The sequence below is a fragment of the Perca fluviatilis genome, chromosome 16 (genome assembly GCF_010015445.1).
Source record: "Perca fluviatilis chromosome 16, GENO_Pfluv_1.0, whole genome shotgun sequence".
In the NCBI taxonomy this organism is placed as follows: Eukaryota; Metazoa; Chordata; class Actinopteri; order Perciformes; family Percidae; genus Perca; species Perca fluviatilis.
Genome location: NC_053127.1, coordinates 34827245 through 34850988, shown reverse-complemented (window position 1 = coordinate 34850988; position 23744 = coordinate 34827245). Strand labels below are relative to the sequence as shown.

The 23744-nt window shown below is 40.9% G+C and overlaps 1 protein-coding gene across 2 annotated transcripts in view; it reads right to left on the bottom strand.

The window, feature by feature from the left end:
• The window catches only part of alcama (activated leukocyte cell adhesion molecule a), an 81140-nt gene extending 66381 nt beyond the window's left edge, over window positions 1-14759 (bottom strand). The window contains exons 1-2 of one of the 2 annotated variants that reach the window (XM_039776862.1): window positions 14652-14759; window positions 14446-14551 (exon numbers count right to left, since the gene is read on the bottom strand). In XM_039776862.1, coding sequence (XP_039632796.1) covers window positions 14446-14503 — 58 coding nt within the window. In that variant the 5' untranslated portion in view covers window positions 14504-14551; window positions 14652-14759. Of the gene's footprint in view, window positions 1-14445 lie in introns of both variants that reach the window. The other variant, XM_039776861.1, reaches the window with a different exon arrangement.
• Between the last annotated feature and the right edge of the window lie 8985 nt (window positions 14760-23744).

Here is a 23744-nt window from a genome sequence, read left to right as displayed (position 1 = left end):
TAAAGGGGAGACACCAACGTTTATAATTTCTATTGCTAATTTACATCTGTTGTCCCTGGGCATATACAGTACACTACAATAATATAAAAATAATAATCCGCATCACAACACTAATAGAGACACCTAGGACACGCCAGTGCATACCCATTCAGAGAAGCATGCTTGTTTTTTAAATTTAAACTGACTAATGCACTAATATTAGTAGGGATCGCATTCCACTGTTTTGAATAAATAAGGGGTGTTTGCGCTAAGGAGCCAGTTGAGGTGGTTCGGGCATCTGGTAAGGATGCCCCCTGGGCGCCTCCCTAGGGAGGTGTTCCAGGCACGTCCAGCTGGGAGGAGGCCTCGGGGAAGACCCAGGACTAGGTGGAGGGATTATATCTCCAACCTGGCCTGGGAACGCCTCGGGATCCCCCAGTCGGAGCTGGTTAATGTGGCTCGGGAAAGGGAAGTTTGGGGTCCCCTGCTGGAGCTGCTCCCCCCGCGACCCGACACCGGATAAGCGGACGAAGATGGATGGATGTTTGCGCTAAACCATAAACCAAAAAATTAAAGCTCAATAAGTTTTTTTTTTTTTTTATTATTGCATTCTTGAGATTGAGAAACATGTCTGCATGGCTGAGAGGGGGTGTAAGAGAGAGAAAGAGAGGCTGAGGGAAAGGGTTGTGTTCCTTATAGTCGTCTCCTTTGTCGTTGAACTGGTTCTTTTTGTTTGTAGTGCTCAAACTTCACTATGATTGGTTGTTGGAGTTCTTCAATCCCAGACAGTGTACACAGTGGAATGTGGTGTTGTTGACAGTCTCTGCAGGTAGTTTGAGCTGTGTTAGTCATGAATTTCTTCATTGATTGGCTCTCATGCTGCATGCTTGTTAATCCAGAGTAGTCTCTTTCATGGCTTTGTTTTAGGCAGTAACAGAGGTGAGAAGTGTTGTAGCGATTTGTTTTCCCTTGTGAGTGTGTCTATTTTGTCCTGACTGAATCTTAGGCTTTGGCGCAGTGCCTGTAATTCCCTGTGCAGCACTTCATGTATGTCCTATTTCATCCAGCCCTAGGTCCAAGCTGGGTAGGGTTGGGTACCTTTCACATCTGAACCAATATCAGTACCGATACCAGTACCTGAAATTCAGTTCCCGGTACACAACCTATTTATCCTTATTTACTTAGAACATTATCTTATTTATTTAGAATATTTTACACTGACAGAAATTAAATAAAAATAAACCCCTCCCTCTCTCCTCCCAAACCCGTCCCTACAACCTATTAAATTGAATAATTATTCAACTTTTATTCTTGTATTTGTATATTATTCTTTTTTTAACCTGTTTTATTTTCATCATGACCGTTTTTAACTTCTCTTTAATGTTTCATGTAAAGCACTTTGAATTGCCTTGTTGCTGAAAGGTGCTGTAGAAATAAAGTTGCCTTGCCTTACAGCCTCAGCCTGTCAGTCAGTCACCAGGGCATAGAAACCACTTTTGTGCCTGCTTGTCTCACAGGAAGTGTAACTTCAGTAGCACCGTGACTGCTTTCGGTTCGCCATTAATATCATATCACAGTGAATGGTGTCTGCGTGAAGTTTTCAAAAAGTGTAACCATACTTGAAACCCCCTTATCGGCATTGCATCACTCACTGTGAATTTAACAAAACTGCAGCGCGTAGTTTGCAACGTAGTTTGCTCTGTCCGCACCTCTGCATGTGTGTGTGTGTGTGTGTGTGTGTGTGTGTGTGTGTGTGTGTGTGTGTGTGTGTGTGTGTGTGTGTGTGTGTGTGTGTGTGTGTGTGTGTGTCGGAGCTCCGCTCTCGGTCAACATGCAGAGAGGACAGATAAGCTTGCGCTTAGGCGCTCTCAGGTACCGAAATTTAGCACCGTTTGATTTTACGTGAACCAATACTCTGTAATACCGACGTGATTCGGTTGGTACCGGTAAAAGTACAGGGTTCGGTACCCAACCCTAAAGCTGGGCCAGCATAGCTCTTTTCCCTGGCTCTCTTCCCTCTCTTCATGGGGGAGTCGCACCGCTCTCTGTGGTACTTGGTCCGACTGTTCTGGCTGGGTGGTCAGAAGATATTGTGGGCAGTGATCATCTGAAGAACCACTACACTTAATCCAATCCCCACGCTTCCTTCTCCAAATCTTGATGAGTGTATTTCTGTCATAGGCCATATGTGCTCCACTAACAAAGGCAAAATGACAACAAATAAAAACAAAAATGTAGCGGAGGTCATGGGAGCTAATTACCACTGCATCTGCATGCACTGCCCACCATGGAACTTTCGACAAAGTCTGGTAGTTTCTTTGTAAGGCTTTGTCTAGATGGGGGGATTTAACCCAAGCACAGATAACAGAACAACTGCAGTACAATTGTGAAACTGCTTCTCCAATCAGAGGAAATAATGTCTGCTAAGAGAGAGAAACGGGCTAGTGAGAGAAAGGAAGAAAAAAGAACAACACCTACGGCTAGCAAAGTGGATTCACTGAGACAGGCCCATGGCAGTAAACACAACTTTATATCAAGCACAATGCCAGGCTTTACTGTGGGTCTTAGCACCATTCAAAGGAATAACCTCTCAATTACTGTATGGACTTATTAAACAAACACTGTAGCTCCAGCTAACACACGTCTAAAAGAGAATGGCAAATTCTTGATGGCGAGGTGCGTAGTGCAACCATTTCCAATTCCCTCTGCCTCATTTTTCACAAAGCCCAGCAATGAGGTTGGCATAGGCCTACTTGTTTATTGAAAATCAATTGTACCATGGAACTCTTAGCGTTCTAATGTCGGCTGTGCTCCAGATTAAGACCTTAAGACCTGTCATTTTCTCCTTGTGCTAGGTGTTCCAGTTTGAAGCGCTTGTTGTTACAAGGACTGTTTACTGAAAAGGAAAGCTTCCAAAAATAAAACATTCCAAAGTGAGCTTGAATCCTTCCTTAAAAGAGAGTGGCACACAATTTCAGATTTATTACTTCAATATGATGCATGATAGTTAAACCATTAATATTAAAGACATTCAGCCACAGCTTCAAACATGGAAGCAAAAATAACTAGAAGACCAGTGATAGAGCCCAAACTGCGGTCAACATCTAACACTTCTCTAAATGTCAAATATTCCACTAGCACATAAACGCACCACAAGAGTTATGGAGAAAGATTGAAATGTGTCAAATGGCTGAAATCCTAGATATAGACAATCACTCAAATATAATAATGGATCCTTTTTGTCTGTCCGGAAAATGCAGCAGAAACAACGATAACTAAAATGTAATGATAATTGTCTCAATTATAACATTCAGGTGTGCCTTATATTATAATATGGTGCCAATAGAAGCTTTGTTCTCTACGGGGCTACCATGTGTCATCACAGATCAGAGGGAGGGACAAACCCTTTGTCTTCAACACTTTAATGCTCAATAACTACAGATCTAAATGTTCCATGAATAGTAATGAGAGACTTCAAAGCTGAAGTTCAGTGGCAATTCCCTTAAGAGGTATTAATGTGAAACTCCAGCAGATTGTGTGAACATGAGGATGAGACCGGGTAGCATTCCTACTTCACAGAACTGAAACCTGAGAAGCACCAGAGCTAGTGATCCACAACTAAAGTCATATGTGAAGCATCATATTGTATAAGCAACGGCTTCACAAGCAGAGGGGTCTGTCAGCTTTAAAACCAAAAGCCAGGGCTTCAGGCTGCTTAAGGTTTCAGATTACCAGCAGAAGCAGCATGCTGGAGGGATAACAGCAAAATACACCCGCAGGAGGGTGGTTAGGGAAAAGTAAAAGAGGGAATTGTGTCAACATCGTGTTATAGACTACAAAATGCCTCATGAATTCTACTAAATAAGGATTTTAATTTTGTGACACTGTAATGTTAAGGTTCTATCTGACTTTTTTATTCAGAATTAAAGTTTCGATTTTTGACATTGTTTTAAAATCCTTCTGCGTTAAAAATATTTCAAAAAATTGAAAGAACAGTTTTTGCCTGCAGGGAAGACACATCTTTCATGTTTATATCACACAACTGCAGTCGCCTCAAATAGGATGTTACAGTTAGAAGCTCCCAGTTGGTCTAGCTCATGCTAGAGGAATATGAAAACAAACAAATGCTTCACAGCGCTCCCTTTTCGGGCCTGTTCTTATCTGGTATTAAAAGCCGATCTGAGTGATCTGATCGGAAGTGGACCACTCTAGGTGCGTATGTTTTCACTTCTCTGTAGAATGTGTCTCCAAAAGCGCCCTCAGTGACCACTTATCATCGGAGCTCACTTCCCCACTCTATATGCAAATAAATACGTACATCATTTCTCTCTCGTTTGCATATAGGCTCATAATGTCAGTTGTTACTTTCACATAAATCAAGTGAAAAATGAAAAGGCGCTGCCAACAGTCGGTCTGTGTGCCGACCATCGACTAGCCTATATATAAAAGGGTCTCGACATGAGGAGATCTACTGATGTAAGCTGTTTTTAAAAGTCTCAGTGTGTTCAGCTCTCAGTACATTTGTAGCTTCTAACTGGATCTCTGTGGTTTGAAGTTTAGTTTATATTAGAACTGCTTTATTTTACGTTTCATGTTCACTTATAGGAATCGCGTTACGTACCTGCTGATGAAGCCCCAACATTTTCTAATTTTGCTGCTTCATAATAAAAGCATTAAAATAACAAAATAACGGAGGACTTTCCTTGAGACTGCAGAGGGTGGGGGGTGGGAGAGGGTCTTTGTTCTTGTTTGTCTTTGTGTTTCTTTGTTCTGTGTGCCATCTGACATTACCTGTCACACGTTGTGGAATTTTTTTTGTATGTCTGAAGGTGCTAATAAAAAATGTATCACAAAAAATAAATGACGGAGGACTTTTATTGTGAAGAACTTGTAGGAAATGAAACCGTTTCGACCACTCATTTCACCTTCAACTCCACTCAGAGCTGTAGCTCTGGTAATGCGAAACTTATAAATAAGAGAAGGAAGTTTTGTAGTAGCCTAATGTCCTACATTGTTGAATTCTGGGACGTTTTATGAAACTAAAAATAACATTATTATAAAAGGCAACAGCGCTGCAGAGAGCTCGAGACAGCCGGGGATATAGGAGTAGGCAGCATGCAGGAACAAAAACAGTGACAAACTACTAACAGAATATGATAATACATCCAAAATGCACGATTCACTCGGAAAACAGGGTTTTCTTTTCAATGTGGCCTTAAGCCAGATCTTAAGACACCCATGGCAAGGCAAAGCACATCAAGGCTGCTTTATTTATAGAGCACATTTCATTACAAAGAAACTTAATGTGCTTTATATAAAAAAGAGGAATAAAAAAATTAAGCATATTCAACATCAAGCATAATGAAGATAATAAATGTAAGTTAAAAAAGGACATATTTATACATACTCCCAACACACACACACACACACACACACACACACACACCACAGCTCAACCGGCAAAGCCTTCCAGAGGGCAGGTCCACAGTAACTAAAAGCACCTGTGCATCTAAGTGGGGTTTTTTTTGTGTTATTTCCAAGTTGTCCCAAACGGCTGAGTGATTACTAATGTTGCAGCATTTATGTCTTTGGAAACAAAAAGACACGTTTATGCAGCTGAAACTTCCTCTCATCTCGATGTTTACTACCTCATGCATTAAGTTGTGTTCATCATTTGTGTCAAAGCAACTGAAGAATTTCTAAAATTTGTCTTGGATTTGCATTCACACAGAGACCTTGTAAAAAATAACAGCCGCTTTAGCAACAACACTTGCCTCCACATAAATTGCTGTTTTAATTACCCAAAGTTTCATACCAAGAGTGTAGCTGTACCTTTCCCCCCAGCATGTCTTAATCTCTGCACAACCCAAAAAGTAAGACAAGACATGAAATATTTCACAATAAAAGAAGTCAGAAATTATTCATCATGTCTTCAGTTGCATATCCTAATTAAGAGAGTATGTGGTTGCATTGTAAGCTGTAGTTTAAACCCTTGCAGGCTCCTTCAAGTCAGTCTGTTGAGTCCAAAGCATCTTGGCTGTTGAATTACAACATTCAATAGCAACAGCACCATTATTTCTTAGGCTTACAAACAATCTGAGAGCTGGAGACTTGGTAGGTGGTGAAACTTTAGCTGGAAGTGGTTTAACACAAACAGGGCCATCTACAACTGTAGTGCTTTCATCAAGCATTAGGAACCCTCAGGGGAAAACACAAGATGAATGTTTGCTCTGTGAAGCCACTGGGACACACCAATTAAAGTAGCAAACAATGTCAACATGACCCACTTTCCTGTCTACTCAGCGACTCACGTTGTCAGCCACCACTTTGTCAGCAAGGCAGAAGTTGCAACACAGACTCCACATTGCCATGCCTATACAGTATTAGTCCAACGCACAGCATTGTGCCCTCTGCCCCCTAGGCATGTTGGCGCTCTGCCTACATATACACTGTGCCACACTATATATTGGCATGCAGATACATGCTTCTCTGTCAAATCCAGCTGGTTTAATATGTCCAGGATTAGTCTGCAAACTTGTAATCTGCCTGTATTGAAATGAAATATTGTGAAATAAAAGCTGGAGGAAGTCACAGAGCAGACGTCTCGCTGAGAAATCTAATTATCTTGAAAAGAGTGGCTATCCCTGTCTTTTTTAAATGCCACAGTTATTTTGACCGGCTTAAAAAAAAACATAAGCTTTAGGCAGATAAAATATGCACCCTGTGTAGCCAATTTTCAGCAAATCTGCATCAGGTGGACTTGAAGTTTCAGAAAAAATAATTACCGGTAAAAAAAAGAATGAAGCAGCTTATCACTGAGTTCATTATTGTATTGTATAAGTAAGTACAAGTATTTATTATAGCTCGCATAGCTGACCTGAACCTCTCATGAATGCAGGTCAAACAACAGGTCAAATGCTTGCATCTCAAATATCAGGCAAACTCATGTCATAATGCTATAGGCTAAATCATGCTAAATAAATCTTTTTTTATGCCAAAAATAACACCAAATATCAATTCCAGTGTTTTCCATATATTCATTCTGCAGTGACGCACCGCCATGAGTCCATGAACAAGTCCAGTGTGTGGTTAGTTCAGGTGAACAGGTGAAGTGAAGATAACGTTGTTGGTAGCCTACCGATTACTAACCGGCTCGGTAGTGAACAATGGTGAAAGACAGTGTTTTTTGTGTTTTTGTGTTGGTTAAGGCAGCCGGTTATACAGTAACTTGCTCTGATTAATTTTGCATGCAGTAACACACCAGTCATAGTTTTAATGAGAACTCAACTCTGGCCAACCAGCTTTTTCTGTTTAAATAGGTCCTGTGCAGTGGATCTAATTCATGCCAGTGTGAAGAGTGGTTTGTGTGGTATCAAAAGATAACTGTTAAATATTTGGAAAAGTATGTGATAAATATTTAAATAAACTTTAAAGTGTTAAATTTCAGAAGAGAATTTGGTGTTTTCATATTTCTCCATTGTACAGCATGTTTAATCACTATTGTGCTGCTCAGTGTGGATTTCATAGATTGGAGTTCTCCGCCAGTGTTCTTTTCTTTCATGGACTTTGTTGGGCTATCATTCATCTTTCTAATGTTGATTGGATAAACAGCTGGTTAATAAATGGTCTATGACAGTAGGACAGGCTATTTTGTTCCCATAAATCCCATCTAAGTTAATTTTACCTCAGTTTTGGCTCAATAGCCAGCTGTAGTCAAAAGCATAAGAAATCTCCAGGGACGAGGGGAGGGAGAGCCGCTGACTGTTTTTTCTCCAGACCTCCATCAACTCAGTGGTAAAAGAGCTTTTTCTCCTCTCTGGTTCCTTTTAGGGTCCTCTCAGTTGCACACAGCTAACAGACATCTAAGGCTGCAATAATGACCACTGGTCATAGGAGTACAAGCTCAGTGAAGGCATCCATTATGGCTATTGATGTTTTTGTGTTTTAAGGGAGTTATTCTGTTCAACAACAGCTATCAGCTTAGTCTTACAAATATCTCAGCTAAGGGGTGGAGACTTGTATGTCAGCTCAATAGGTCACAGTTTGTCCCAGTCCTCACTATCAGGTTTAGTTTCAGTACAGAATATAAGCCAAAATTCACCAGATTGGTCTGTGTGCCTGACCTGCTCTCCGAACAGATCAGTGTCTTCACATTCTGTTCCACACCTTCTCTCTACCAGTTGGCTAATGTATTCAGCAACTACAAAGTGAGCTTCACATTGCAAATACATTTATTCTATCTTTTATTTAAAGTGTATCTAACAGAGATTCTCAGTGATCCTCTCTGCTCTCTGGGGCTTCTGGGTAGGAATAACCTTTTACCTACATAAATAATAGTTTCTGTGCACCGTATGCTCATTCCAAACTCATGTATTCAGGACCCTAATTACATACACACACACACACACACACACACACACACACACGCACGCACTCGCGCACACACACACACAAAAATATGAAAATAGAAAAACAAAATCTTTTAAACACCACATTCATGAGCTTTCCTTTGACCGCCAATTAAAAATATAACAATCTTGATGATAAAACTTTCATTTTAATTTTCATGTACAGTAACAGGTCTGGTTCCAGGGGGATTAAGAAAGTAGATTTCCCTGAGGATTTTGAGCTAAGTCTAATGGAAGGCCCCATCTCTGTTACAGCTGAAATGACTCCATTAACGGTTGCAGACAGGGTGGGAGGCAAGAGCTTTCTTCAGCCGATCACCATCAGCAGGGTCCAAACTTGTTGCAGAAAGGTAATAGAATAACAGATGTTTCTTCACGCTGCTTTAGTGCAAAAAGTTTTTATGGCTATGAGTTCTGCTACCAATCATCAACACCATCAGCTTGGGACTTTCTAGTATTTTCTTTTTTTCCCCTTTAAATGGAAACTGAACTGCCCCACACCCCCAGCCACCAAGCTTTCCTGTCACTCCGTATTACTGTCTAATGACATTCCTTAATAGATAATCTAAGAACCCCTCAGTACCCAGGTTATTTTTTACAAGTCTTCCTGAGCTTGGCAGAGGAAATAAGACTCATCCTGTCCCCAGGGACAGTTCTTCCATCAATGAGCAGACATTTTAATCTTACAATTCTACCGGTGATAAAAAAAAATATTACTGGTAAAACAAAAGTCCTAAGATTAAATTGAGAACACACTGCTTGACTTTTGTTTTGACCGTCAACAACTGAGTCAATCAGAATGCAGAAGCATGATAACACAAGTTAGTTAGAACTGCTTTCATTCCCTGCTGCCTCATTTCGTGAGCATTTCCCCACAGAATTTGTTCTGGGCAAGGTAAACTTCATTGAATTTCAATCAACACAGCATTTCACTTCTTGTTTTGATGCAGTTCCATGGACTTGAAAAATGACTGTCACTATGAGATCATTACAGAATGGAAACAACCTGAAACTCACCAGGGCAACATGAGTCATACTGCCTCATGTGGGAAGTCGCATGTGTCTGTGTGTGTGTATGGGTTTACCTATGATCTCATTTAGTTTCAGCTACTGTTGCTGGTTGATTCTGGACATTTTGGTGAGTAAGGTGCATTTTTTTGTTGGGGGAGTTGTTGAAAACTGCAGCGGGGGAAGCCCACTGTACTGCCCGACACACAAGCTAGCCTGATGTGAGGCCCCAGCATTAGACACACTTCTTACCTTGACAAAAGGGACTGAGAAGATTAATCCCCACTGAGCAAATATATTGTCAAGATGGCCTGATTCTGTTTTCTCTTCTGTCATTAGTCTCCCTTTGCTCTAGTACTTTGTACTTTCACCTAAACATAAATAGCTGCCACTGAACACAGTGTGCCATCAACATACTATGTGTTGTGAGTTTATTAAACTGTGGGGAGAGGTTACCTCATGGTGCTTTGTCATAAAGCCTCACCGCCTGGCCAGGCAAACATGATGGCTCTGTGAGCTTTACCTGATACCTGATCTCCTACACTAGATCCTCTTGCTGCTAATTGAAGATGCAAAGTTTCCATGTATTGCTTTAAGCAAAATGCAACTTGTGATAATTCTGTATAAAAACAGACTCAAAATTATTTCTAAAGCAAAAAAGGAAAGGAAAATCATTTCCAAAAATTTAAAGTTATGAAGTTCAAGTTTATAATGAAGCTGTGTGCAAAATCATCTTGCTTGCTGATTGCATTTCAGCCTCCATGTGTGTTTTCCAGATCTTTATTTATTCAACAGTATGTTTGCATTCACATGCGAATGAGGGAAAAACAACTCAGTTAATTAAATAGATCCACATTTTGCCTGTCAAGGCTGCTGACTAAAACATTAATCCAGCTTGAGTGAGAAAATCAGGCCCTCTGGTAAGAAGACTGTAGCGTTGAATCACTGATGCATTACCCTACTGTAGACTTCATACCATGACCACATTTTACCACCAACATTTCTTCTGATGATATTATCTTCATGACATCCCAAGCTGCCTCAGCTTGTTAAGAATTTTTTTTTTTTAAAGAATTGAATTAAAACAGCCTTCCGTTTAGCTAGAACACTGTCATTCAGGGTTTTGAAAAATTAACCAGCAGCTCATGGGAGATGGACCCATAGAGAAACCTTGAAAACCTTTAACCCCTTTCACATGACAATAGCACGTTATGGGATGTTTATGTGACGTGGCTGAACAGGGCTTTCTGAATAACAGATCAAACTAAAGCCATCTGACAGAAAGATTTAGCCAGCTCTTCAAACACACTGTGACCTTTCAGAAATCAGCTATTGGGATTGTTGGATGAAGGCAGTTGAGGGTAGCTGCCCGCCCCCCCCCTCCCTCCCTCTCTCTCTCTCTCTCTCTCTCTCTCTCTCTCTTCACATATCCACCCACACTCCTCCCCCTCCCTCACCACCACCCACTCCCACAAAGGTATTTTTTTCCCTCCAGAAAAAGACGAGCCGTTTTACAGGTCGGGGCAGTTGGTGATAGCATTTCAAACCATCCCATCCCCCGAGCTAAAGCAACTAAAAGTGCAACGGCATACCACACCCATTATCTTATCTACCCCTTTTTTTAAGGAGGACAGTTTGGTTTAGGGGAGCTTCACCTATATGCCTATTATTCACAACCTAAGCATTTGGTACTTTGGTCCATTTTAAAGCACTTGTGTAGAATATAATCACAGCCTAACTGGAATGAATCCATGCTCAAAAAGGATCAAAGCTTGACAGCAAAGGACCAGTTACTGTAATGGGGGCTGAGTTAGGGCTGGGCAATATATCAATATTATATCAACATCGATATACAGTATAATACTAGATGTCGTCTTAAATTTGGGATATCGTAATATCATGATTTGACACAAGTGTTCCTGGTTTCAAAGGCTGCATTACAGTAAAGTGATGTCATTTTATAAATTTACCAGGCTGACAGCTGTTCTATTATTTGCCTTTACCCACTTAGTCATTATGTCCACATTACTGATGATTCATTATCTAAAGTCTAATTGTGTACATTTTTTGTGAAAGCACCAAAAGTCAACCCTACAATATCGCGGCAATATCGACATTGAGGTATTTGGTCAAAGTATCGTGATATTTGATTTTCTCCATATTTCCCAGCTCTAGGCTGAGTCCTCTGAGAAAAGTGCTGTGATTGGAATGAAAAATGGTACATTTAAATAATGCTAGTACAATAAGATGGTTAAGACACTGGGACAATTCATTGTTTATCTGGCAACATTTGGTAGATTTGTAAAGTGTGTTAATAACTGGTAGTTACTAAATATCTTTTTTTTTTTTTACAGCAATAATCATTTAGATTTTCTTTACTGGCCGGAAACAGGAACAAATTTAAAACTTACAGTTACATTTTATTCAAACTTATCTTTTATGAGACTCCCTTTGTTGCAATAATTGAGTTTTGGTCTGTGATACTAACAACAGAGGGAAGAGGGACAACTCTAAAACCAATCTGGCCTGCAACAGGGAGCCAAAGTCCCACCTCACCTCAGGGTGAGTTTCTGCTTACTACTTCACACTTCTCTCTCTGCTTCATCATTGAAAGTTTCTGTCAATGATCTTTATTCTAGTTAAACAGTATTTCTAATGCTCTACTGAACAGTAAAATCTTAGGACCTTGCAGTTTTAGCCAAAATAATGGAAATGAAACCACACTATTATTTCCCAGCTTTTAAGACAGGAAAATGAAAGAGAAATACAGCAGACCTACACTATCTGAGGTTAGTCAAAGAAAGGCCATCTTATAAAAGGGGACAGGACTTCAGGTCTCTATTATGGAGTACTGATTGCTTCGTGGGCGTTCAGACCAAAACAAAACGAGGGGCTGCGTTGGTGTTGCTTCAGGTAGCCTACCAATATAAAATATGATCCAGGAAGTCCAGTTTGAGTAAAAGATCCATGAGTTTGAAGGCTTATAAGACACCGAACACTGCACAGTGGTTGATATTACTATGAGATACAATATCACAACTCTAGAAAGTTATCATGTGACAATCATTTTAACTTCTGTTGCAATAATCACGAGGTAGACATACGGCAGTAATCTAACCAGGAATGTGTGCTTGCATGTATGCCTATGCATGTCCTGAAGGTAAGGGGTCATTTTGTTGCTTGAGGTTAAAATTTTTGGAGCCCCATCGCTGTATTACCTATAATACTATTACAAATGACTGCAGAGATAAAATGCCACTTCAACCTAAAATGCTTGCTAACACAACAGGGGGCCTTACTGAATCATGTGAAAGTGCTCTTAAATCACTTGCATTACACCCATAATGTGAAAAACCTGTTCTCTTAAAAAGCAATTCTTTGTCACTAATGATGACTTTTCTAAACAGTGTTTACCATTCACCTCTACATTTCTTTCCAACAGCCCACACTTTGCAGTACCCCCTCACATCTGCGCTGGCAGCTTTCCACTCTAAAGTCACCCTGAAAAGCCTCCCATGGCTTCAAACTTCTGAGTCTGAAAGTCCCTTTGAAAGCATTCCCTCTTTGATGTGAGGAATGCTACAGATCAAGCTGGAAACTGACTACAGCTGCTATCTAGTGTGCTTATATCTGTCATCATGTGGAGGATAAATATGGATTTTATCATGAATGAAATGTGAACCCCACCCCCCAAAAAGTGTTCCCTCCTCCTGTGAAGTCACTGATCCAGAGACAGGCCAGAATCATCAAGTGATGGAGATGGTGACCCTGGCTGTATTAAGTACACCAAGAACCGATTACCCCCTCCCTCCACACACACCCACTAAGCCACCCGCCCTCCAGTCACCCTGACAAAGAGCAGCTCTGTGAACGATGAGAGATGGCCAGTGACACAGACACAACTCAGAGATAAGAGCTGGGAGGATATCTATTCTGACTTATCCTGTCTAGTGACACAAGACAATGTGAGTCAGTGGTGCCAGCGCTGGTGATAGTGTTTGAACTCTTTCAGAGCCCAGCCCCTGTTTTTCTCACCAAGAAAAGCCATTCCCTATCAGCATCAGAGATTATACAGAGCTAAACCACTGATTCCCAAAATAGTGCTTTGCTAGCCCCATGGGGCTTTTTTTTAAATGCTCCAGGTTGTACCCCTCAGTATGATTTAACGAGAATGTTCAGTTGCTTTTTATGGCCTACTCTTCTTAGATGTTACATTATCCCACACAAGAGTCAAATACAATCAATTCAAATACAAGTCCACAGCATTTAGTCCTTGAGAGGGAAAACACATAAGATCACTTGACTTGAATGACAAAGTAATTTGATGTGGAAGTGTGTTATCTCTGGCCTCTTCAGACCCATTCAAACACACCCAATAATAAACACACACAACAGCCACACGTTACACACACAAACAGAGGCTTGGAATTCAAACAACCACATCCTTAATTAGAAACAAAGCCCAGGGTTCAGGGGCGGGGGGTGTTTGTTTGGGCAGGGAGTTGGCTTTAAGAGGCTAGGAGGATCGCGGATGGTAAACCCACCTGTATTCAGTTTGCCCACCTGTTATTAACAGGAAGATTTTTGCCCAACATTTAAAGCTGGCAGAGCTCTTAATGAATCCATAGGCCGAGAGATACTATGACGATACAGACTTTTAGTTTATCTACGCGCCTTTCTATTCGCCAACACTTTCCTTTTAGTTTTTTTAACGGACAATGGCTAAGATTTTCACCACGTAACGTTACTAGTTATTCTGTCACTGCAGCCAAATAAGCGTAAAAAGAAGTACACATGTTGACACATCAGTAGCCTACTACACAGTCATAAAACAAGAGCGGTAACTTCAGGTGTAGGTTGCTACACCCTGCAGGTATTAAGCTAACATTCAGGCTATAACCGCCAACATACTAGTAACGTTAAAGAACACATAACGTGGCTACAGTAGCTAAAGGCTATTGACTAAGTTACCTATGTAAAACCACACACCGTATATCATGTCCAAACTATTCTGAAAGGTATTCCTACTACATAAAATAACTTGGCTTACCTTGGAGAAGCGTCCCGGCGCTCACCAAAGCCAGCAATAGGTAGGCAGCGGAGTCCATCCTTAAACCGAAACTGTAGGCTACGGGTCTGCGGATACCTCTGGTGAGCTTTAAGAAATGAGGAGTTGAAATCGGTCTGAGCTGTACAAATATGGCCAGCAGATATGTCACTCTTGTTTGGAAGAGGCGTGGAAAGTCCGAAACATACCAAGCAGTTTCGGTGAGGGAGCGCAGGTGAAGTCCAGAGAGCTGACTGCGAGGACAGGAGGCGGAGGCGGAGGAGGAGGAGAAGGCGGAGACGGAAGCTCCTAGGGGCTTGGGGCTTTTGCTCCTATGTCGCCTTGAGGTACTATCGGAAATATGAACACTCCCACAGCACGTGAAGGTCAGCAAACTAAACCTCAAATGCTACAGTTAAAAGTCTGTTTTTTGTTCAGCGTAGCCTGATATGACGTTGCGGAAGTGTAGAGCTTTGAGGCATCCACGAAACAACAAAAGGCATGTAAAGTAGACTACAGCAACTTTTGCCACCAGGACAGTATTATCACAGATCAGAAATCACCAAGACAAATCACACAGCAGAATCTTGGTATCATTCTGGGAACAAAGAGGAGGCTTATCTGATGAATGACAAAATATTAGGCTATTGGTTGAGGTGATGCAGACTATGGGGTAGTTTAAGACACTGCAAATCAACTTGTTATTCATGAATAGATTCCCACTCCCAAACAGATTGCCATGTTATCTGTGCTCTAGTTTCAGACCATTGCCCATACAGTAGCCTATAGGCTTTGGGGTCTTGGCGGCATTCCCCCCAGAAGAAATGTTTAGAACCTTAACAACTAAACTGACTATTTTGAAGCAAAAATCCAAGATGATTTAAGTAATTTTAGTACAGACTACATGTTAGTAAAGAGTAATAATATAATTTTATTCCATTGTATTGTATAGTTTCCAAAAATCACTATTCTCTCATCTCCTCCAAGTCACCAGTCCTTCACTCCTTTCCTTCTCTCTGACCACTGAGTCCACAAGAGTCGTGAATGTAGGCTGTTGCCTTCTAAAGTTTTAAGTTGATCCTTTTTTTTACCTCCATACGTCCTGTGCTTTTTTCCTCTCTCATTTTCTTTTGCTTGATTACAACAAAATGAACATGCCATAAGGAACAGTGGGTGGATAATATAAGAATCCTACAAAGAAATACAGCTGTGGAATCAGCTGGTAATATTCATATTTTTCAGCTCACCCTCTTTTGTGGTTTTCCAAAGAAAAGCCTAATGTCACTGTTTCTCTTCATGGCTATACCGGATACTAGTTTTGTAGAGAATGTGAATTTCTCACGATAGATTGAGTGACTGTTTTTTTCCATTTACTAAAAAGTAGTCTATCCACGACGTTCCTCTTCCGGGATTGCTCCGTTGCGTCCCCTTCCACTGTCTCTGTGTTGGCATTCTAACCTCCGGTGGATTTGTGAGGACTATGGTTAACTGCTCCTCAGATCTCTGCAGGGTAAATCCAGACAGCTAGCTAGACTATCTGTCCAATCTGAGTTTCCTGTTGCACGACTAAAACAACCTTTGAACGTACACATGTTCCACCAAAACAAGTTCCTTTCCGAGGCTATTTTCCAGTGGCACTGTGGCTCTGCCCAGAGACGATTGGGATTAGTTTAAAGGTTTAGTGCGTAACTTTTTGATATTAATGAACGTCTGTTACATTCTAGCCATTGCCAAATGAGTTGCTACAAAGCTAATTAAGACTATCAGCGCCACATAACTCTCTCTGGATTTCTCAGTGTGACTATGTTCAGAAGATTGTGGTCATGAGGTCACTGTGTCTCTGAGACACAATGACCTCAACCTGTAATTCATGCACCAGCCCCCTGAACCAATTCTGCTAAAATGCAATCACATTTCCTGCTTTGCATTCAGATTGCAGTTCTAAACCACATTTGTTTTTCAAAACACTACACACAATTCTTTACATTAGGCACAATCTTCTTCAATAAAATCTGCATGCAACACATTAGCATTCTTACTGTAGTAAGGTGTAGACCCTCACTCGCCCCAACATCACTTCGCTGTTCAGCTTTGGAACAGTGCATTCTGTATAAAGAGAAATTGTGGTATCTTAGGGTATGGAGCTACAGTAGGTAGATACTGAGTAGTAGAGAGGGAGTGATAGGCTGCAGCTGGGAATCAAAAGAAGGATGGGAAATAGGCCTACGGTTTTTGACAACCACCGAGTCAAAATGCTTATTTTATTATTACTGTAATTAGCTTGTTCTTGTTTCTTAAATGTGTCACGAGTTCTAAGCGTATTTGAAACGAAAAGGCAATAGTGTCACTGAAGCCAGCATAGACGTGAACTGGAAGTGGAACGTTGGTCAGTGGCGCCACTACATAGTTTGAACACTAGTTGGGAACCAACAGCCATGCAGGCCGTTCTCTGTAGGCTACACGCCATGGATAAGAGTTAGCGGAGGCTGTTACAAGAATACAGCTCACACTGTGTATAATTCTACTTTTTTTTGTTTTATTGTCATTTATCAGAAGTCCCATAAAAAGACAAAAAAAAAACATGCTTGTCCAGGGGTTCTCAACCTTTTTTGTCCGAGGTCCCCCCACAGCCCTATCAGATCTACTCACTTACCCCCTTCAACAGTTCCCAAATATATAACACATATAAACAGTCAATATTTAGGTTGGTTTGGTCAGCAATCATACTACCAGTGGTGGTTTTTCTCTCTGAAATGTAGTGGCGTAGAAGTAGAAAGTGGCATGAAAAGAAAAGACTCAAGTAAAGTACAAGTATCTCAACATTGGTACTAAAGTACAGTACTTAAGTAAATGTACTTAGTTACATTCCACCACTGCATACTACTTCTACTGCAACTTGGAGGGAAGCTGAATGTTTCAGCCATTTCTCCATTCCTTTTAGCTTACCTTTCAGCCACGTATGCAATACTTTAAGCTAACTATTTCAACTCTTATCCATTGCTATTAGCTAAGTATTTCACCTGTTTTTAAGCTAACTATTTCAGCAGTTTAGTCATTACTTTTAGCTACCTAAAACTTCTGTGCTCACTTGCTATCTAGTTTTCAAGCACTCTTACACAATCTGCCCCCCTGGCAACAGCAGAAGTACCCCCTGGAGTACAACTAGTCCTGGTTGGGAATCACTGTGCTCTCACAATACATTCTGACTTAACCAGCCCATCATTTAAAAAAAAAAAAAAGGCTCAGTGAGTATTCCTGGCAGCAGGATGTTGTTGAGTCATTTGTTGACAGAAAAATATAAAATAAAATGTAACAAATGTAAATATATATAAGAAAAATATAGAATATTACCAGACTTATGTTTTAATTTAGTTATTAGGTTGTTACTGTATGTTTAAACTAACAACTGCTAAATTACTACTGTAAAATACACCATTAAAAATAAAAACACAGTAAAAATAATTTTTGTTCAGCGACTCTTAGTGGCTTTGTCAGAGCAGATGCATATCTCTAAACTATCCAACTTCTGTTTTCGTTACTGTAAGCAATCATGTGTTTGCGCACCTGATGGCTATGTTTCACAGGTCGGCTCATAGGTGTGGTCATTTGACAGTCAGTGCTTTGGAATTTCAAGGAAGTGACATCATGATATACTTCTGTGTCTATTGTATAAAAGTGTGTTTAGTGTTTTGCAAATCACTGTGGTATTGTTTTGCAAAACATGAGAGGCTGACATTGTGCTTATAGTGGTGCACATCTGGGCCAATGTTTTGCTCCTTGAGTGTAAGGTTTTGATAATTGTGTAATACTTTTGATTTCAGTGTGTAAGCAATCGGCAAAAACTGTAAGTGTTTTCAGATGCTTCCAATCCTGGATGATCAGACTTGAATGTCTCAATAATGATTAAATCAACATTTCATATAATATTTATATTGTATGGCTTGATAGCCATACAATTTACAACAAAAATTTACAACAAATATTATATTTGCATTATTTGCAATATTTAAATACTAATGTATTTTAATATTTGTTGTAAATGTAAAGTCCTGAAGCAGGAAAACACATAACCCATGTTCATTGTAATGATGTGTAAATGTTGTGTGACCATAGGTAAAAGGATTCACAGAGGCTGGTGGAAGCCTCACTCTTCCAAGCAGGCAATCCAAAAAGGTAATGGAAACCGATAACAGCAAGCAGCCTGGGGCCGCTTTCACAAACCTAGTTAGACTGGTCTTCAGGCCAGTCTTAATTTTGCTGTCCCATTAGTCAAATTGCTGGTAAGACAGTTTCACAAAAATAAAGACTAAAAAGTTATTTTCATGGTAACAATCTGTGACATCAGCTGACCAGTGGCAAGAAATATCAAAAACGTAAAAATAAAAAAACCTTTATGGTTTCTAACAATGTTGTGGAAGGAACAGGTCTTTGGAGAGAGCGCAGTAGCCCCTTGGAAATAAAGCAGTTTACTTTAATTTATTAGGATCCTCATTAGCTACAGCATTGCAGCACCTATTGGATCCACAAAAAATGGTTACATATGGTTACATAGTGACAATGCAACCATTACAACTTACAACATCATAATCGAATGTTACAGAATAAACAGGACTAACTAAAACGCATACAGAGACAAGGCAAGCTCCTGACAATTCAATAATCACAACAAATAATCCATTACACTCCAGTGTCCCCAACACATTACAAATCATAATACAGTCAGTGTGTTATGGTTTCGGTGTTTTGCCTTGCTTTTGGTTTATGTCATGTTTTCTGTCTGTGTTCCTGTTTCCTGTTTTATTGTGATAGTCTGGTTTTCTGGTTTGTCTTGTCCAATTTACTTCCTGAGTTTTGCCGCCTTTGTTGATTGTCCTGCCCCGCCCTGGTGTGTTTCACCTGATGTTACCACCTGTTCCTTGTTTGCTCCCTACCTCATGTATTTAACCTCTGTGAATCCCTTTGTGTCTTGTCGGATCGTTTGGTAGCCATGCCCTTGTGTTTCTTCCCTGTGCCTTGTGTCTGTTTCTGTGTCAATTTATTATTTTGTGAGTTTCCAGTCCCTGTACTGCTGCTTTTTGTTATTAAATTCCTGAGTACCACAACCTCCTGCCTGCCTGCCTGCTCTCACTGCATTTTGGGTCCTCAACGTCCCTCGCCCCGTAACACAGTGTCACTCCAATATTCAATACGATATACAAAATATATAAAATATTCCATTTAACTCCAGTGTCTCAAACACGCTGCAAATCCTGATTAGTGAGGACATTGACAGTGTTTTTAATTTGCCGAAATCTAAACTGTTTTAGCCATGTTTTTGTTTGAAAAAAGTATTAATTTGACCAAGATTCATTGAAACGTGGTCCAATTTAATGCAGGTTTAACTAGACGAAGTTTGTGCAACAGATCATTTTAGATGTCTATCTGAAGTCTAAGTTAGATCTGGTCTATCTTTGTGAATCAGCCACTGGTCCCAAAATATTGGAAACAGTTGCCCACATGTACAGGGGAGCTGATGAGCAAATAAGGAGCAGCTGTGCAGGAAGGCAGCTGATAAAAAGGGCTGTCGGGTGGTTAACGGACGATAGAAATTTACTGGTGACATCTAGTGGACAGGACTGGCTCTGGGAAATTAACCAATACACAGAGAGTGCATCTTCATATTTGCCTCACTTGTACCTCTCGCTTACCTCTTGCTCCTCAGACAGACATTAAGAAAATTCAAATAATGGTGGCACACCCAATCAACAGAACAGATGAGTAAAAGGTTGCTGTGGACCAAGACTATGCAGAGACGATACACTCTCTAACTGGGATTACAGTCTTTTGCATTGTATATTTGGGATTAGTCTTGTGTTAATTGTGTTATATTAAAACTTTAAATGTTTTTGTTCCCTTGGGACCTCTTAGAACCGCGAGGCCCTCTGCTACACAGTTTAGTCTTAATAAGTACAAACCAATTAATCTGGTGAGCAATGATTTTCATTTTAAATATAAACCCCCAGCCCAGCGGAGTGCTTTAATTAAAAGCCTGAATTTTCAACACACACTGGGGAGTTTAAGTCTATGTGTAATACATATACTGTATAGCAGGCATAGTTATTCAGCAGGTGACAAATTACATAAAATGACTGGACACAAACGAATGATCAAAGTGCCTCCTACTGGTTTATCTGAGGAATTACTTTAGAAGGAAACGTGTTGAAATGAAACACATTGTACCAATAAAATGTAAGATATTCCCAATAAAAAAATAATTATTGAACTATTACGTTTGCTGTTTATATGTTCATGTACGTGTGTGTGTGTGCGTGTGACACAGGCAGAGAAAGAGAGTATTCTACTTTGAAGTCTCACTGCTGCCCACATTTGCTTGCTGGCAGATTCAAAGTCTCAATGATTCTCTTGTCATCCTTTCTTGTACGATCCCCAACTTCTCTCTCTTTCTCACTCTCAGTAACTGAGCATCTTGCTGATAGAGTTTCCTTTTGAATCCATGGTGCGGTTTTCAGCAGAACTGAATTGGAAATTCCATCCTATTATTTTCAGCCAGGGAAAGTCAAACAAAGCTTGTCATGTAGATGAAAGTCAAGCTGAAGAATTGCTGAAGTGGGCAATCCAGCTTCAAAACACAGAGTAACAACAGTCAAATTGGCAAGGATGAAAGGTAACTACATACATTGTTATATAACTTAAAACAAAAAGTAAGGAAATTTGTGTTTGTTGGATGATTTCCCTGTGGTAACAATGCTTTTTGGCAATAAATCTTATACCGTTGGAAAGCCTGTTTAGTTCCCTTTCAAATGGTGCCCCATTTGTAAGGAAAATGCATTTGTGGGATGAGCAGCAGCGCTGAGTATGTGGGTTGTGCCCATGAAAAATTTGCCAAATCTTCTCTGCCAATGCCAAACAGCTTATTCTGCAATTGACTCATTGGTGTTTGGTGGATTGGATAATTGAAGTTTGAAGAAGTAAGACATATTGGCAATTTAACAATTTATTCATTTCACAAACAGGAGCCTCAGTAGCGTGTGGAAGAACCATACACAGCCACAACAGCCTGGCACCTCCTCCTCATGCTGGTCACCAGCCTGGTCACACACTGCTGTGGGATGGCATCCCATTCTTCAACTGGCATTTGTCGCAAGTGAGCCAACGTGGTTGTGTTGGTCACTCTGGCACGAACAGCAGGCCCAATCTGATCCTACAAGTGTTCAATGGGGTTGAGGTCAGGACTGCTGGCAGGCCATTCCATCCTCTCCACTCGCACATTCTGGAGGTAGTCTCTGATAAACCCCACCCTGTGGGGGCGAGCGTTGGAGGAGAGAGTTCGGTCCCAGATTGTGGAGATATAATAACAACTTAACAACTCTGTTTCACAAAGTACATATACATACAGGATTAGAATATGATCAACACTTTAATTCCAAATTGCTTATTTGATGTCCCATGTCTTGTTTCTTTTTCATTTTAAATTTTATTATTAGAAAGTGTTTGTAAAACAGAAACGTCATTGTGAAGATTAATGTCAGCATGGATAAAAGACATTTGTAAGGCAAAGTGTAAAACGTGGGGTATACTTGCCTTAGCTGACCTGTCGAGCGCTAGTGTGTCGTAACTGTTTATACTTGCACGTGGTGGTCGCGACACTAGTTGCAGTCTTCTCCTGAACATGAGGAATGAGGAAAGGCTACCGAATTTGCTATTTCTACGGATTAGAAGAAGAAGAAAAAGGTAAACAACGGCAGAACTGGCAGCAGCATTGATGTCAATGCTTCGATTTGATTTGATGACCTACTTTGTCGGATCAAGCCTTTCATTCACCATAAAATAACTCATCTTAACCCAGTAAGTTTACAAGAGAGACGCCCTCTGGACGCGCACTCAAAATTCTGGCACCAGCAAGATCTACGTCATTTTGACGTCACATAGCTCGGCTACGGCGACTGTAAAACGGCCTTAAGCCAGAGACAGCTGCAGTGTGGGCAGCAGCATTTCCTGTAGAGACTGGGTCAAAGTTATTAGTGTGAGCATTGCATTTCATCACAAGAATTGAAGCTGGATGCAAAATAGCGTCTAGCAGAGTGGACACAAGTTTGTTTTTTACCAGAGGCCAACTCACAGGCTTCTATGAGAGCATACAACTCAGCTGCCTGTGCAGAGAGATGAGATGGAAGTTTACAACTTAACAGCATTTCATGTGGTGTAACAACAGCAGACTCTAGCAAATCCTCCGCTGTGTCCACTGAGCAAGAGCCATCACCATGTCTGCATTATGAAAAGATTGGTTAGTGACTCTGCACCCCGAGAGTTGGATACCCGGAGGCACGTGGGGTCACAGCGTTCCATATCTTTTTGTGCCAGGCCCGGTAGAGGTTACCAGAGGGCACCCACACAGCATTACCGTCAGACGTCGGACAAAGCCGCAGGAAGAACATCAACTGGGGGAAGGAGGTCTCCGGTTGGGCAGTAGTCCAGACTAGGTTGGCCATGAAAGGCGACGTCCGCAGCCCCCCACCATCCCATTTCTGTCTCCACGAGAGGGATAAAAAAGCACACAGGAAAACTAAACCTTGAAAAAATTGATTTACGGAGATCACGTGACCGACGAATTGCATGGCAGCTCGAGACTAGAGCTCTCCGCCCGATCTTCGTATTTTTGTTGAAAACCAGGTCTATTCTTTTTATTCAATGCCAATCCTTTGATTAGTCACCACACTAACTTAGCGGAATGCCTGCAGGAACGAAAAAGCAGACCCCGCTGCAGTTTAACAAGCAAAGAACTCTGCCAACGACGCTAGCATGGCGACAGCTAGCGAGGTTTCGGATGCTAACGCGGATTTATCTATGGAGGAGCCCATGGCCAGGGTCCTGGAAAGGCAACAAAGCGGCCTTCAATCAGCGGTACGCATTGCGGTGAAGGAAGCGTTGGCAGAAATTGACACCTCGCTTCAACAGATCAGGATAGAGCTGGAGAGGCAGGAAACTACAGTAAGAGATTTATTACAGCGACTAGACGAGGCACAGAAGGAAAACAGACAGATGAGAAAAAGTAGCCTACATGGGCTGTACAAAAGGCCTACAATCAGGAGTGATTGTTGTGAATAGGCTACATGTTGGAGAATAGCGCGGACTCGCACCTCACACCGCGCGCACCACCCGGAGAAAAAAGTGAGAGAAAGAAAAAGGAGAGGTCGCAGTTCGGACGATGAATACCCGGTTGAGATTGTGTGTGTGTGTGTCCTCGAGATGACCACACACGTAAGCAGAGCTACCCACACTCATGTTTCTACTGTTGCTTAATT